The sequence below is a fragment of the Stegodyphus dumicola genome, chromosome 2, assembly GCF_044657685.1.
Source record: "Stegodyphus dumicola isolate Sdum_Otavi_A_Nest chromosome 2, ASM4465768v1".
Taxonomy (NCBI): domain Eukaryota; kingdom Metazoa; phylum Arthropoda; class Arachnida; order Araneae; family Eresidae; genus Stegodyphus; species Stegodyphus dumicola.
Genome location: NC_140769.1, coordinates 39,449,965 through 39,464,984, shown reverse-complemented (window position 1 = coordinate 39,464,984; position 15,020 = coordinate 39,449,965). Strand labels below are relative to the sequence as shown.

The following is a 15,020-nucleotide window of genomic DNA, read 5'->3' as shown; positions in this document are numbered from 1 at the left end:
TTTTGTGTTTTGTATTGAATTCAGTAATACATTCTCTTTAAAATGATGTATAAAAGTTTGCATTTTGCGAAACGTAACATTTTCTATAAGCATACAATGTTCAAAAGCATACAAATTTCCAAAAGTGTACACAATTTTGGCCACCACTGTATGCTTAGGAAGAATACAATGATTTCGTGCTGCCATCTATTGGTAAGTTTTTGAACACTCTCTCTGTGAAAACCGCAATAGTGCTGCCACCTGGAATCGCATTTAATCGCAATCACACAGAACATATCAAACGAAATTTTTGGAGTTTAGTTTTGCTTTTGAGTTCCCTCATCCTTCTGAAAGCGTGTTTCCAATAAAAACGCAAATTATAAATAAAAATCTTAGCGTAGTGGAATTGAATTCTATCTGCGATTTGATTTTAAACTCTTGAAAATGAAACTTTTAGAGTAACATAGATGATATTCTGTGAAGGTTGTTCTTTACCTAAATATCTCAGAGTAGTATTGTATTTTAATAACGCATAGATTTCCTGAGCTTATATTTAATTTTTCTCTTATCTTGTTAGAGAAAATCTTATCTTATTTTTCTCTTGTTAGATCTTATCTTGTTTTTATTTTGTTAGAGAAATGTCTCGCTTTGTGTCAATTCCTAAAAGGTAATTTATAAATAATAGTTGTGAGTGTGGAATGTAAAAGCGATTAAATTTTAGTTGCACATATATGTGCAAAGAAGTCGATGTGCTATTGGAAGTTGGCATTTAGGGGTATTGATGAAGAAATGGAAAATTATGTAATTTAAATTAGGAAGTCACGTTATTTCTGAAACATAAGCTCAAAATTTAACCTTAAAAACTAAGAAAAATTATAGAGAAGTTTGGCTGACTTATAAAAGCCAACTGATTTCATCTAGCCTTAATCTTCTGTTGAATAAAATAAATAACCCTCTAAACCCTCTACTTCAAATTGCTGAAAGATATTCCTCATACCACAAATGGATATAGGTCAGGAAAAATAATTTGAGAATTTCTTGATTTAAATAAATGTTCATTCGAAATATGACCCATGCAATTGTTATTGGGATAGGCGAAATGACTCTGGTAGGTGGATTAGTTCCAGGATGCTCTTGTAGTATAAGAATTGCGGATCTAGTCGTGAGATCACGACTTGGCTCGTCTAATACTTTTCTGTGTTACACGCAGCGAATAAGTTAAAATTTTTGCTAAATGTCATTAGAACATTTACTATGGGCATTGATGAAGTACCACATTTATTGTGCAGGTCGTAATGCTTAAATAAACTAAAAGCCGGACCTAATTTCTAAAATTAGATGTGCTAGAGTAGGGATTGTTAAACAGGGGAGATATTCTCCCTAGGGAGATTTCATATTTTCATGGAGGATACGGTGAGCCTTTTATTTGTCTGTTAGGTATTTAGTTTTAGTTTATGAATACAAAAACCAAACAGCGATTTCTATGTGTTTTATTGTATAAATTATAAAAAAAAATGTTTTGAAGTTTTGAATGTCGAGTTTTGAAGGGGAAGAGAAGGGAATGATCTTCTTGCAATGGCTAAAAGCGATGGATGGGGCAAGTTGATAACCCCTGTGTTGAAACCTTATGAAAGAACGTCAGAAACGACGAAGAGAAATAAACAAATAAAATAATCAATAAAACAATAAAAGTGAACGTCGGAAAACCGTAGGTAGCGGGGCTGACTGCCGTGACGAAGGGCCTGGGTTCGAATCCCGAAGAAGGCATGGATGTTTGTAAATGTTTAGCATTCGTGCGGCATGGAAGCACTCTAAATATGCGGCGAAGAGAAAATCCTGTCGAGAGGTTGTGGTAGGAAAAGAGGGGGGAAATCCTAGGACCCGTTCCCAGGGGTGCTCACCATCAAAATTGGGGGTGAAACTGAGCTAAGTCGCCCTGTCACCTGTAAGGTGCTCAAGGCTGTTGCCAACGACAGGCGTAATCTTGAGCTCCTTACCACGAGGCATTTCGTGGGCATGGGCTGACTACGTCAGACAAGTGAGCATAAGCAACAACGTCAACATGCATTTACATGTTACTTAACTTGTAGTACGACAAGTGAGCATTACTAACTACAACAACAATGAAAGTGAACACTTAAAGACAAATAAAATGTAAAAGTATCAATAAATTAAATTAAAATGATCAAAAGATACATACTAAATTGAAATAATATATCGCAAAAACTGAATGAAATATTATTACAAATGAAATGGAGAGCAATTTGATGATAATGAGACCTAGAATAATAAAAAAGGACGGGCAAATACCATTTTGAGCAATGATCATTGTGGTGAGATAAATTTGCTTCCTAATTTTAGTTACTAATTCTTATAAAAAACTTTATGACCGAATAAAGCCACCATCCCTTGAATGCAATTAAAGCCAGCATTCCTTAAATTATAAGGTAGTATTTTTTATGAATGCCGTTAAAGCCCGTGAATATTCCTTTCCCAAAGAAATCCCATTGTGACACTAAGATCTATTTCGACAGACCTCAAATTTTACTTTCTCTCCCGAGTAAGAGTGAATCATATATTCAATAACTTCTTACGAGCTGCTAAAACGAATCTTGCATTAACAAGAGAAATTTCTGTTCCTGTTCAGATTCAACAATACAGCAAAATATCATTACGTTTTTGATCCTAAAGTGAGAAGCATCGGGGACGGACGCTGGTGGATTGCGAGGGGATTTAAAACCTGTTTCAAACGTTCAAATAAGATTTATTTTTTTAAATAGTTATTTTGTTAACCGTCGAAGAAAAAACCACCACTGCGACTAAATCTCCTACCTATTTACTATGGTAAGCCATAACTGATTACAAAGGCATTGGATTAGAAGACAGTTGATTCATTTTGATATCTTGCGGTCGACAAGTTTATTTATTCCAAGTATTTATAAAATAATTTTTGAATTTGGTAACTTTCTCTGCATTACAAAGTCTACATTTGTTGTCTTTCCTAGTATATTTAGTGTTACTTTACAGTGCGCCTGGAAACACATACAGTTTGAATGTTGAAAAATTGCCTCAAATAAAAAAGCAGTTTTTTTGCATTTTTTTCGAAATAAAACTTGATGATAAATAATAAAAGCTGTAAGGCATTTCTCTGGTTATCAACACAGCGATGGAGGTTCCTTTGATTCACAAACAGGATGTTTCCTAATAACAAAATTCATAAAAATTTAGTAAATTAATGGTACTTTATCCCGGAAATCGTGAAACTGCCGCCAAGCAGCCTGATTTAATGCCAGTTATGGATAAGCGTAAAGTAGCAACACACTCATAATATCTGCACTTTCGTTTGATGTAACCCCAATTGATTTTACATAAACCATGTTTTGATTTTATTAATAATGATATGAATTAACTGTTATTGCTGTATGTTTTGTTGAATTCTAAAAAAAAAAAAAAAAAAAAAAAAAAAAAAAAAAGATTAAAACTTGGGACCTATTGTCTACAGAATAGCAAGCAGTGAATTATTTTTCCAATTTATGGGATCCTACTATAAAAAAAGTGCGTATTAATGGACACCATACGGTCAGCTGAATACGGCTGACGAAACAGTAATAGATTAGAAATATTATTTGTGAGAAGCTTTTACTTTAAATAAGGCTTTCGGTAAATCGGAGGGCCTAAAAATAACAGATCAACGAAAGCCTTTTTACAAAGCGCAGAAACGAAGCGGGTTGCATATTGAATGTTTATTAACCCTCTGAGCGGTCTGGGTTTTGGATCTGTCATGAAAACCTATATGAGTCTTTATTAGCTAATTTTAAATATTTACCTATTTTAGTGTCTATTTTCATAAACTTACATTCATTAAGATGACAGTCATATTATTAATGAAAGTAAGAAAGCAAAATATCTGAAATTATAAGGCAGTATATACCAAGTAACAAAAAATCTCATCACCAGATAAAGCCGATCATGGCCCTAAACAACGTGACGGTCAATTCCTTCAGAATTCTACAGGACAGCCAGCGGTCGACGGAATAATGTGTAAGTGCCAAATTATCAACGAGTATCTCTAGTTTCAAACTGAAAAGTGTTTTTCTTAGGAGGTAAATGTACAGTATTTTTAAATTCCGTTCCTAGGTATAATTTTTTTTTTTCTTTTTTTTTTTTTCCCATTAAATAGAAGTACAATTTTTAAAAGCACAAAGCTACTGGTGGCTAATTTTATTCAGTATTATTTTAACATATTTTTAATATTAAAATAGCTTTAAAATGTTTTTTAATCGAAATTAACCTAGAAAAATTTAGATATTGTATCTGTTTACTAAGCGCTAAAATAGAATTTGAATTACATAAAATTTTTATTCAAGTGCTTGAAACCTATTAAAATTGAAATATTATTTAACACAAAAATACAATTACTTCTACCCTAAAAATGTTAAAGGCATATCAACATTTTATTGCAGAAAACTATACGCGTTTATAAAATACTATAGGTGTATTATTTGAGTTCCTAATTTTAAACTACGATATTGCAGTACTGAAAAGTGGCGGCATCTAATGCTCAGTTTTTAATTTAATCTTCTTTTGAAGATTTCTTTTATTATGTTAATGTTAAAGCACATACTTATTTGTCCATTGAGTTTGAGAAAAGAGATGAATCATATTTCACATGCATAATACAGACAAATGATAGTTTATTTAGAAGGCGCCTTAAATGAAGCTAATTGTTTTAATTTTAAACTAATTTCAATAATTATATATGTTTAGCTCTGAAAACATCATAAATATTGCTTTTATAAATCTTTGTATTGTTTATTTTATCTGGTAACAACAAATCTAATCAGGAAGATGCACGTCTCTTTCTGATTCTGAGAGAATTATACTGATGTTAATGGTACAATTCATAAATATAATATTAGTGTTAAAAACAGTATGTTCATAGGATTATGCAGGATTTACATATTTCTTAACCGTACCGTATGAGCTGAAACTAGAGCGAGAGAAGGACATTATGTACCAGGTATTAATGTTTACAGCTATTCGTTCATTGAAGATGGTTATATATATAATTATATATATATATATTTAATTTACATTTCGACTTTTTACTTCACTTTTAAATTGATATATATATATATATATATATATATATATATATATACACACACACATATTTAAATTTAACAAATATTCTCTATTATATAAAGTATATATATATATTCATAAAGATATAAAGTAAGAAATTTAGAACTAATTTTTCACAAAGACTAAAAATTGAAATTCATAATTATTTCACTTACGTTTTCAGTTCTTTAAATAGAATTCTCTTTATTTAATGTAAAAGATTCTAATTAGAATTGACTTTATTTTCCCCCCGTTGCTTTTGGGAAGGGCTAGAATTTTCGAGTGAACTGTTATAATTAAAATACATTGAAATGGTTCATCGGATAATTCTGGAAACAGAAAAGCAAGGATTTTTAAAGAAGAGAGATTTCAATTGATTTCAATGTTCCTTCTACTGACGAAGTGGCACTGAGGTTGATTGAATTCATCTCCTATTATTTCTTTCAATTTCATTAATTTTTTTAATTAGCGTATTGATTGCTTGAAAAGTTTTTAATTTGAACATTTTTTGAGTTCTTTATTGCATTTATGGTATTATTTGAAATTTATTATTTATGAATTTCAATTTTTGGCGTTTATGAAAAATTAATTCTAAATTTAGGTGGTTATTATTTAATGTCTTTATGTCTTTACTGATAATTTTTCAGCAGCTTAATGAGCGAAAATACTAGGCATGTTTTTTGAAAAGAATTTTATAATTAGTATATATGTGATGTATCAGCTTTAGTCAGAAATAAACAGATTGTTGAAGAATCATAAATGTAGTCGTAGCTTAAATAATCAGACGATAAGTTTATAAAACAGGATCCATTTATTATTATTCAGGAGAAATAGTAGTTACAAAAATCAGATATCCGGAGTAAATAAAAAGAATTACTAATAACTTTTTGTATGAAGTTTACTGCATCGTGACATTTAAGAAAAAGCCCCGATATTCGAAATCGAAATCGAGTGAATGGTTAGGCGGCATTTAGTAGCCTCTGCTACTTTAACCGTCTCTGTTGGAGATATGCCCTAAGGCGTTGGGAAGAATTAAAAATTAAGGTGATTTACACCGCACCGACAAAGGTGAAGCAGGGACATGTGCTAATGCACGTGAGTTGGTCAAGTAGACTTTGGAGAAGGAGCATCTGGCCGCCATACAAGCTGTGATGTATCTTCACTAGTTGAAGAAAGATGATACGTCGAGGTCAGTCACGTGGGTGGTCACCCACCCAAGTACTGACCCCGAGCTCTGCTGCTGTAAACAGGGGAACCTGTGTGTTGAAAAAGTGAAAGAAATCGTAAACATAGTGAAATTCCCTCAAATGCTTCTAAGCTGGTGATTACTCTTCACTTTCAGCAAATCTCATCAGTGTCATGGCTGCTTTGAACCCGGCAGTAAACTTCTCAGCCGTGGTTTTTGCAGCGCGGATCTTCTCAACGTGCTCAACCATACTGTTCAGAAATATTTTGATTTTAGGATCTTGGATCCAGTTTATAATATCCTTGTACTCTGTGGGTGGGTTTTCCAATTTTTTCTTTACTCTATCACTGTGGAGAGGTTTCATCTGGGTTTTACTGCTGTCTTCCTCTGTTTCGATGAATTTCGGAAAATCTGCCAGCGTAGGGATCTTAGCTGCTGGCTTCGCCTGCTGCTTCTTTGCTTCATATCGCTTCTTGTACACGGGGCAACCCCTGTATGAACTTACATGCGGTAGTGACCAGAAGATGCACTTAGGTTTTTCTTCTGGCTTTAGAGGGCATTCTTTACTTCTATGGTGCTGTCCACACTTGCAGCATCGCTCAGGATTTGAGCAAAGATGTTGCGAATGTCCATATTCTTGACATCTATAGCATTGAATTACGCGTTTATTCGGGGCAAACTTCTCGATCTTGACATTAACACTTAACATATTGTTGAGTCCATGAATTGCACGTCCTTCCTTCGTTTTCTTCAGTTCCAACAGGAAAATTGGAAGTTTCTCGATAGCGTCTCCTCTTCGTCTGGAAAACTGCTTGACTTTACTTATCGGGAATTTCCTTCTCTCCAGATCTGCCTGGATTATTTCTTCCTTCATCGTCGATGGGAGGCCCTTAAGAACAACCTTAATAGGTTTTTCGTTGAGTAACTGGAAAGTATGAAATGGTATATTTCTTTTCTGCAAAACCAGAGTTGCTTTTCTGTATTGATAAGGATTTCATGAATTTTAGGCCAATCCACTTCGCTTTGCTGGAAAACTATTGGGGGTGGAGTTTCCTCTTTTTCGACTCCTCCTTCTTCTTCCATACCTTCTACTTCACTTAGCTGCTCAAATCGATTTTCCATCGTAACTTCCATTGGAGCTTCGTTTTCTGATACTTTCGCGGTTTTCTTAGGAGAAATCCATTCTTGTTCCCTGCTGTCTGTTCCTCTTTCAGTTATCTTCCCTGGATAAAATATTTTCGTGAATGTCTCTACATCCATCTCACCCTTAGTTCTTTTATGAAAGTAATTGTAAATTACGTCAAATCCAAATTTCGCAATCTGGTCCCGGATTTCTTCTTCAGAACATGACTTGAATTTTGAGATGTCCTCATCATTTCCCATTGATAAATCTTCTGGTGTCTGTTCATCAGTAGCTTCTCCATTCTGTGTTTGAATGTCTCTTTTTTCCTTACCAGGTTTAACATCTTTCTTCTTACTTGGTTGTTCGCTTTCCGTATCTGACATAGTTTTCGCCTTTTTTGCTTTACTTTTCTTTTCTTTGGCCATAAGTATGAAATCCTCTTTCTTCAATGGATAGGTCTTGTTGGATTTGGACGAACGCTCGCTTCGGTAGTCCTCTTCATCAGAACTATCGAGTGGTGTCCTATAAAAGGACATTTTCTACCTGAAGGTAATTAATCAGTCAAATAAACTTTTTCAAAAATCAAGTTCTGATTATTCTTGATCAAATTCTTCAGAAAAAAATCGTAACAACGAACTGAAAAGAACAAGCTCAAAACGTAAATATCTCATCGAATTCTGATAACATTGCCCCGATATTCCTTTTGCGAGTCTTTTTATAGCCTCTGGAAAGGCGGAGCTTCCAAGAATGACGTCAGCCTCGTCAGCGAATCCAGTTCGCTTTAAAAAATCTCCAGAACATTCTAAAACTGTACGCGTAGAAAAGGCGGGAAAAACAACTTGACTACGGGGCTGTGAATTTAATTCCACGTACTTTCAAATAAGAGAACGTCGCCATTAAAAATGAAAAGAACATACAGTTACTAGTTTGACTATGGAATTTTATTATTACAAATATATATCCACATATATATGTATAAGCTCTGTAAGGTCCATTTTACATTTTTTACATATTTATATTTACAAGATTATTCAATTACATAGTAAGTATATATGTACATATATGATATATTAGTATGTATATATATATAATATATTAGTATATATATATATATATATGTACATACTAACTATATAATATATATAAACCTACTAAAATTGGTTCTTTTCAACTTTTTTCAGGTATTTATAGTTTCTAATAAACAGAATTTTCTTTAAAACTTTTGGAAGGAAACGTTTTTGAAGTATTTATAGTTTCTAATAAACAGAATTTTCTTTAAAACTTTTGGAAGGAAACTTTTTTGAAGTATTTATAGTTTCTAATAAACAAAACTTTCTTTAAAACTTTTCGAAGGAAACTTTTAGAAGTATTTATAGTTTCTAATAAACAGAATTTTCTTTAAAACTTTTGGAAAGAAACTTTTTTCAAGTATTTATAGTTTCTAATAAACAGAATTTTCTTTAAAACTTTTGAAAGGGAACTTTTTTGAAATATCTAGTTTCTAATAAACAGAATTTTCTTTAACACTTTTGGAAGGAAACTTTTTTGAAGTATTTATAGTTTCTAACAAGCAGAATTTTCTTTAAAACTTTTGGAAGGAAACTTTTTTGAAGTATTTATAGTTTCTAATAAACAGAATTTTCTTTAAAACTTTTGGAAAGAAACTTTTTTGAAGTATTTATAGTTTCTAATAAACAAAATTTTCTTTAAAACTTTTGGAAGGAAATTTTTTTGAAGCATTTATAGTTTCTAATAAACAGATTTTGTATTTTGAAAATATAAAAATATATTGCCAATTCGAGAGAAGTAATTGTTGCAAGCCTCTTCCACGAGAGATCCAGCGAAACAAAAGTACAGCAATATTTGAATAATTAAGTTTATGTTTTATTCAATAAGTACATAAATCTACACATAGTGATAATGTATGAAAAGATAACACTATCATAGCAAGCTTTTCTGTTATCGTTTTAACACTTATTTCAAAAATTCATTTCATATGATCAAAATTAATGGGGATTGATTTTAAACTAGTAAGCTAACATAACTATTTTGATTAAAACCATTTTAGAAGTTATACTAGAAACAGCATAAGTATTTGCAATTTAAAAAAAGTGCTGATATTTACATTATTTATTTACTGATTTACTTTTTAAATATTTAATGGTAAATAAACTATTTGAGATGATAGGTTGTAAACGTAAATTTTTAGATTGCAATATGATTTTTTAAATTGTAATTAGAGTATATTGAACAATTATAATCAGAATACAGAATGCGTGAAATGCACAACGAAACTGACAATCATGAAATGTATTCCTTTTATCTCTGTTAAAGCATGCTAACATTATGCGGATTAATAATGATGAAAGGCTTCCATTGAAGCATAAATTTAAGTAAAAAAGAGCAGGATAAAGGTCATTTTATTGAAGCCACGTGTCATTAAACAAGGAAAACTCTCTGACGATCTTGACTCACGACTGCGGCTTTACAATAAATTTCCTTCTGAAACATCCAGCTATAAGTGTTGTCAAACTCTATGATATCTGGAAAGAAAAACGCTATTATTGAATTTAAGAAATTAATTTCAATTATAAATCTAAAGCCGAAATTTTGAAATTCGTTGCGAATGTAATAACAATACATTTTTAACATGATTTAAGTTGTTTACCAAATTGCAGCCCAAATTTATTCTAAAATATTTTTTCCAATTCATTAGTATATAATTACTTAAAAATTAAAGCATATGTTGCATAAATATTAAATTCCGTTAAATTATATGAAAACTAGAGTCTAGCAAAATGTTGCTAAATACTGTCAGCGTTCTTATTGAATTACTTTTATATATTTCTACAGTCACATTAACAAACTAACTCAGGCAAACAAGGAATGTAAAATTTGCTGACATTTAATTCCATAGAGAATAAAAAATATTATATTTTCCTACCCTTCCTCTTATTTAAAAGGTTTGGTTCATTTAGTTACGGCAAAGCACTCAAAGGTTATCTGCCTAAGGGGAAGGACGGATGCCTTCGGGGAGGACTTTCTAAGAGAAACTAATTCGTATGCACGGTACATACGGAAAATACACGAAAACGCCCATGAAATCAGGCCGTTCTCTGGGATTAGTGCCTCGGATTAAACTACCAGTGCTCAGCGACTTTTACCGCTTGGCTCCACTAGTAAACGCTTATTTAAAAAATTGCATATTTATGTATGTAAGCAAAGATTATGTCTGCATTAATGACAGTTAATATTGTGTCTTTTAATATCACATTTTCAAAATAAACAAAACATTGAATCAAGTTCGTTTTGTGCACCAAAATATACCGCTGATCTCTTGTCTTGAATTAATCTTCTACCATCAACTATTTTTCGTTTGTTTTTTAAGACGTTTCTGCCATTATGGATAACAAAATGCTACAAATGTACCTTTTAAATAAAATAATAAAAAATTCTGCATCTATACAACTAGAGCAATTCGCGCCCGTATAATGCAAGATAATTCGGGTTGTTCATGCACGGTTATATATCCAAGACCTTGTAATCGGCAGTGATCGGTGTTTTAATAGCTGCTCCAGTAGCGTTACAAAATTAAAGTTTTACATAACAAGCATAACCTGATTTTTAATATAAGCTTGAGAAATACGTTATATACTTTCCCTTTTAAAGGGCAGCTGCAGTTTTTAAAGATCCAATCGCCAAATTCACTGTGAGGAGAATCATGATCCAACATCATTTTTTTTAGTTCCAGCGCCACTGTAGAGATATTAGGTTATTTGGAGACAAGAAAGATGAAAAATATGCAACGCCTTCGCCGGGAATCGAATCGCGGACCTCTCAATTACGCGCTGAGCGTGCAGATCACTACACCCCGAAGGCTCGTTAAGAAGGCGGGAGAAATACCTTATAACCTTAATATAGATGCCATAGTTTATCCTAATAATTTTAAAAAGGAGTTTAAAATGTTATTAAAAGACAAGATTATTAGGTAAATTCTTACAGATGCCAGGTCTTTCGCATTTGAACACTCCTGTCTCTTCCGATATGCAAGTATGAATTCTTTGCTTCGGAATGAGTTCTTTAACCTTGGTTTCCTCCGTATTATTCTCTTTGTACAGCAAAGAGAAACCAATATCTTTATTTGTTTCAAATTCCCATTCAATTAATGAACCAGGCTCATTTACGGTCATGATTAATTCAATTTTAGACATTCTTGCCACAGTATATTTCTTGATTCCAGGAAGTTGAGAAAACTCCTTGCCTGATCTGCGGATATAATAGTATTCTGGGACCAGCCCTCCATAATTGATCTACAGGAAAATTTTCGAAGGGGGAAAGAAAAAAGTGAAATTCAACCATCACATGTTCAGGACATTAAAAGAGACAGCTATTTAAATTTTATAGCATAAATATAAATGTAAACTTAAATTATATCATTTTACGTTGCTTTCACATTGAGTTAAGCTTTGCTTAAAATACAGATAACATTTTAGCATAATTACATAAGATATTTAAGTTATATTTAGCTAAATATTGATAAGATAATATATTACCACATCTTACATTTCTGCTATAAGTCGCTAAAGATTTTGTAAATTTCTGCTTTTCCATATTAATAATATTTTTCATATTTCTGGGGATGTGAGAATCTTCGATACATTCAGAAATTTTTTATTGTATTATTATGCATATATAAAGTAAATATTCAAATATGCGAAATTATAATAAATGTTGTTTACCAGAGTCTTATAATTTCACTGTAGCATTTCTATTGGGTTATGCAATATGCACAAAGGATCAAATAATCATAATTTGTGGCATTTTTGCATTTATAATCAGCTATGTGACTGTAATAAAAATTTATCGCGTTAAAACTTATCTTAAGTTTTCTTTGACGCTAAGAAATCTATTTTAGACAGGTATGCATCATAAAATGCTCCGAAAGATCATATCTACTATCATGGCCATATTTTAACTGCCCAAAAGACCTTTCTAAAATTAAAATGAATAAAATTATGTTGAAGCAATACTCTGAATATTTCAGCTTCAAAGACGCAAAAATTATTTTTAAAATAAAAAATAAAACAATCAGAGGATTAAAAAGGCATTGCAATATGATCTTAGTATGCAGATCTTATTTTAAATTAAGCATTTACTATAGGCCCACTAGTTTAAGAACTAATTGTCCAGAAATTAACTATGCGAGATATCGAAAGTTATTCAAAATTGTAAGTTTTTCTACTTCCTTACCATCGGGGTATAATTGGCAAGCACGTCTGGCTAACATAGGAAGGTCAAGAGTTCGTGTTCTGGCTATGGCATTGCATATTTTTTGTGTTTCCTTCTCAAACAAATGCCTTATAGACTATACAAAAGGATCTGCTCAACACGGCAAAGCCAAATGATTAAAAAATTGCTGCGATATTATTTCATAACGAATTGATTCAAGTAGGGACTTGTATACTTTTCTAATGCAGAAAAGACTTAATTACTTAATTACTCAGGACGTAATCATAAATTTATTTCATTGCATTTCTTGTGTACGAACCTTGCAAAAAGGGTTTCCTTTGTAGTTATTTTTAGCTGCGCACGCCGCTACCTGTGGTCACATTATTTCTCAACAGATGCACGTGCCACCAGCTGACAACAAATAGTCTTTACCATCTTGTTCTGTAAAGTTCAAGTATCATGATTTTACGTCTGTGTTTTTACCAACAAGTTGTATAATTACAGTTGATTGTTTTAGCAACAAGGAGTCATAACTTCTCTTCCGATATGCGGATATGCCTAATATTGAGCCAACAGGACCAACGTCGAGCCTTATCTAAAACTCTTACACTTGGAAGAAACAATATCTTCTACTACCGCGATAAAAAATAAAACGCCTCGATGAAGCTTCTTTCCGATTGTTTAAAAAGTATCTATAATCTGCTTGAAATTACGTTATATTTAATATTCATTACCAGCAATTGGTAGATAACTTCCTTTTAAAAAGTATTTATTATAAAATAAAGATTAATCATGTCTGATGCTTTCATGACTATCATTCGTTTCTGTAGGCCGTTTATCATTCAAAATATTCGTAAATTGAAGTGCTTTGGTTTACTGTTTTCTAGAAGAGTAAAAAAATCTTCCTATTCAGGCCGAAGCAAAACATGTTGAGAAGAAAAAAAAATGGAGGTTTTCTTAATGATTGAACATCCTATTCATTATGTTCATGTCACGCTATTTATATCTACAACGATGAAGATATTAATTTTGAATCTCAAATAAAAGAGAAAGACAGTCATGTATTGCCTGGTAAAACGTGTTCCTAATTATCTGATGTTATACCAGAATAAAAAAATATATTTATAAATTATGTTTACTTCTTGAATCCTATAAAAAAAGTAAAAATTATACTTACAAATGTTTTACATGCTGGATTACCGTCGGGATCAGTGCGCGTACCACCCAGAAAAGCTGGTAAAACATCAGCATCAATATGTTTCAATAACTCTTCTTTCCATCCATCTGAAAACATAAGTTGTTATTTCAGTTTAATATATATTCGAGTGTTTCGCCAAAATATTTAAATGTAATGTATTTGACCATCTTAAAAAAACAAGTGTTCAAAATAACGTCGTTTTCTGAAAAAAATTCTATGAGTTTTAACTTGTGGCTTAGCAATACTATTCATATTTAAAGAAACAAAACTAAGAAATAATTTAAAGCGCTTATTTTATTTATATCCTTTCCTGCTTGTGTGGCTTATAGAAACTCATAATATAGTCTTTCCATTTCGCATTGTGTATTACTACAACAGCTTAATTAACGATTCGTATTGGTGATTTATTTACCAGGTTTGAAGTAAAAGATATTAAATGTTACTTTCAATTTATAATAACACATTATATCTCTACTCATCTAATCTTTCTAAACTGCCTCGTTTCAATATTAACCCCTACAGTATAATTCTCATACACACCAAAAATTTTCTAAACTAAACTTCGGAGGTACATGAATAACTGAATTTACTTATTTACCTTAAACGTGCATTCACTCTTTATTGCTCTCTGTTATATAAGAAGAAAAGCAAATTTTTTATTGCATCAAAAGGTAACGTAAATTTAGAAATATTTTAATATAAATATTTCCGGCAGGCAAATTTAATTTTAAAACTTGAAAAAATAAAATGTGAAAGAGTTTCCTTAAGAAAAAAAAAAAAAAAAAAAAAAAAAACACAATATTTTCGGTTTAGGATCTGTTTTTTTCGTTGCATTTACAGTATGATATGAACATCGTTAAAATTACTTTATGTACATTTATATGTTTACTTGACAAGCATATTCTGATGCTTTGTATGAACAAACATTAACGGTGGGAGTCTATTTTATGAAGATTCTCTAGTGAAAAAATATTTTATATTGAAAACATCTCTCCACCCAAAAATAACGCAAAAGATTAGAAGCTGCTACAAAATATTTATTTTTTTTATTATCATTTAAAAAAATTATTTTACATTACCAATATTAATTACATTCGAAAATTAAAAATTTTATACTTTTATTCAGATAAAAATAATGCATAGGATATTCAAATAAATAAATAAACTTCCATGATTCCTAA

General features: G+C 31.4%; 1 protein-coding gene across 4 annotated transcripts in view; it reads right to left on the bottom strand.

Annotated features, from left to right (window-relative positions):
- Positions 1 to 9,814: 9,814 nt before the first annotated feature.
- Positions 9,815 to 15,020, bottom strand: part of LOC118195496 (SEC14-like protein 2) — a 56,774-nt gene continuing 51,568 nt past the window's right edge. For 2 of the 4 annotated variants that reach the window (XM_085810615.1, XM_085810616.1), the window contains 3 exons: positions 13,819 to 13,925; positions 11,413 to 11,722; positions 9,815 to 9,955 (listed from right to left, as the gene is read on the bottom strand). In XM_085810615.1, the coding sequence (XP_085666741.1) occupies positions 9,852 to 9,955; positions 11,413 to 11,722; positions 13,819 to 13,925 (521 nt within the window). In that variant the 3' untranslated portion in view covers positions 9,815 to 9,851. The remainder of the gene's footprint in view (positions 9,956 to 11,412; positions 11,723 to 13,818; positions 13,926 to 15,020) is intronic. The other 2 variants (XM_085810618.1, XM_085810617.1) reach the window with 1 other exon arrangement.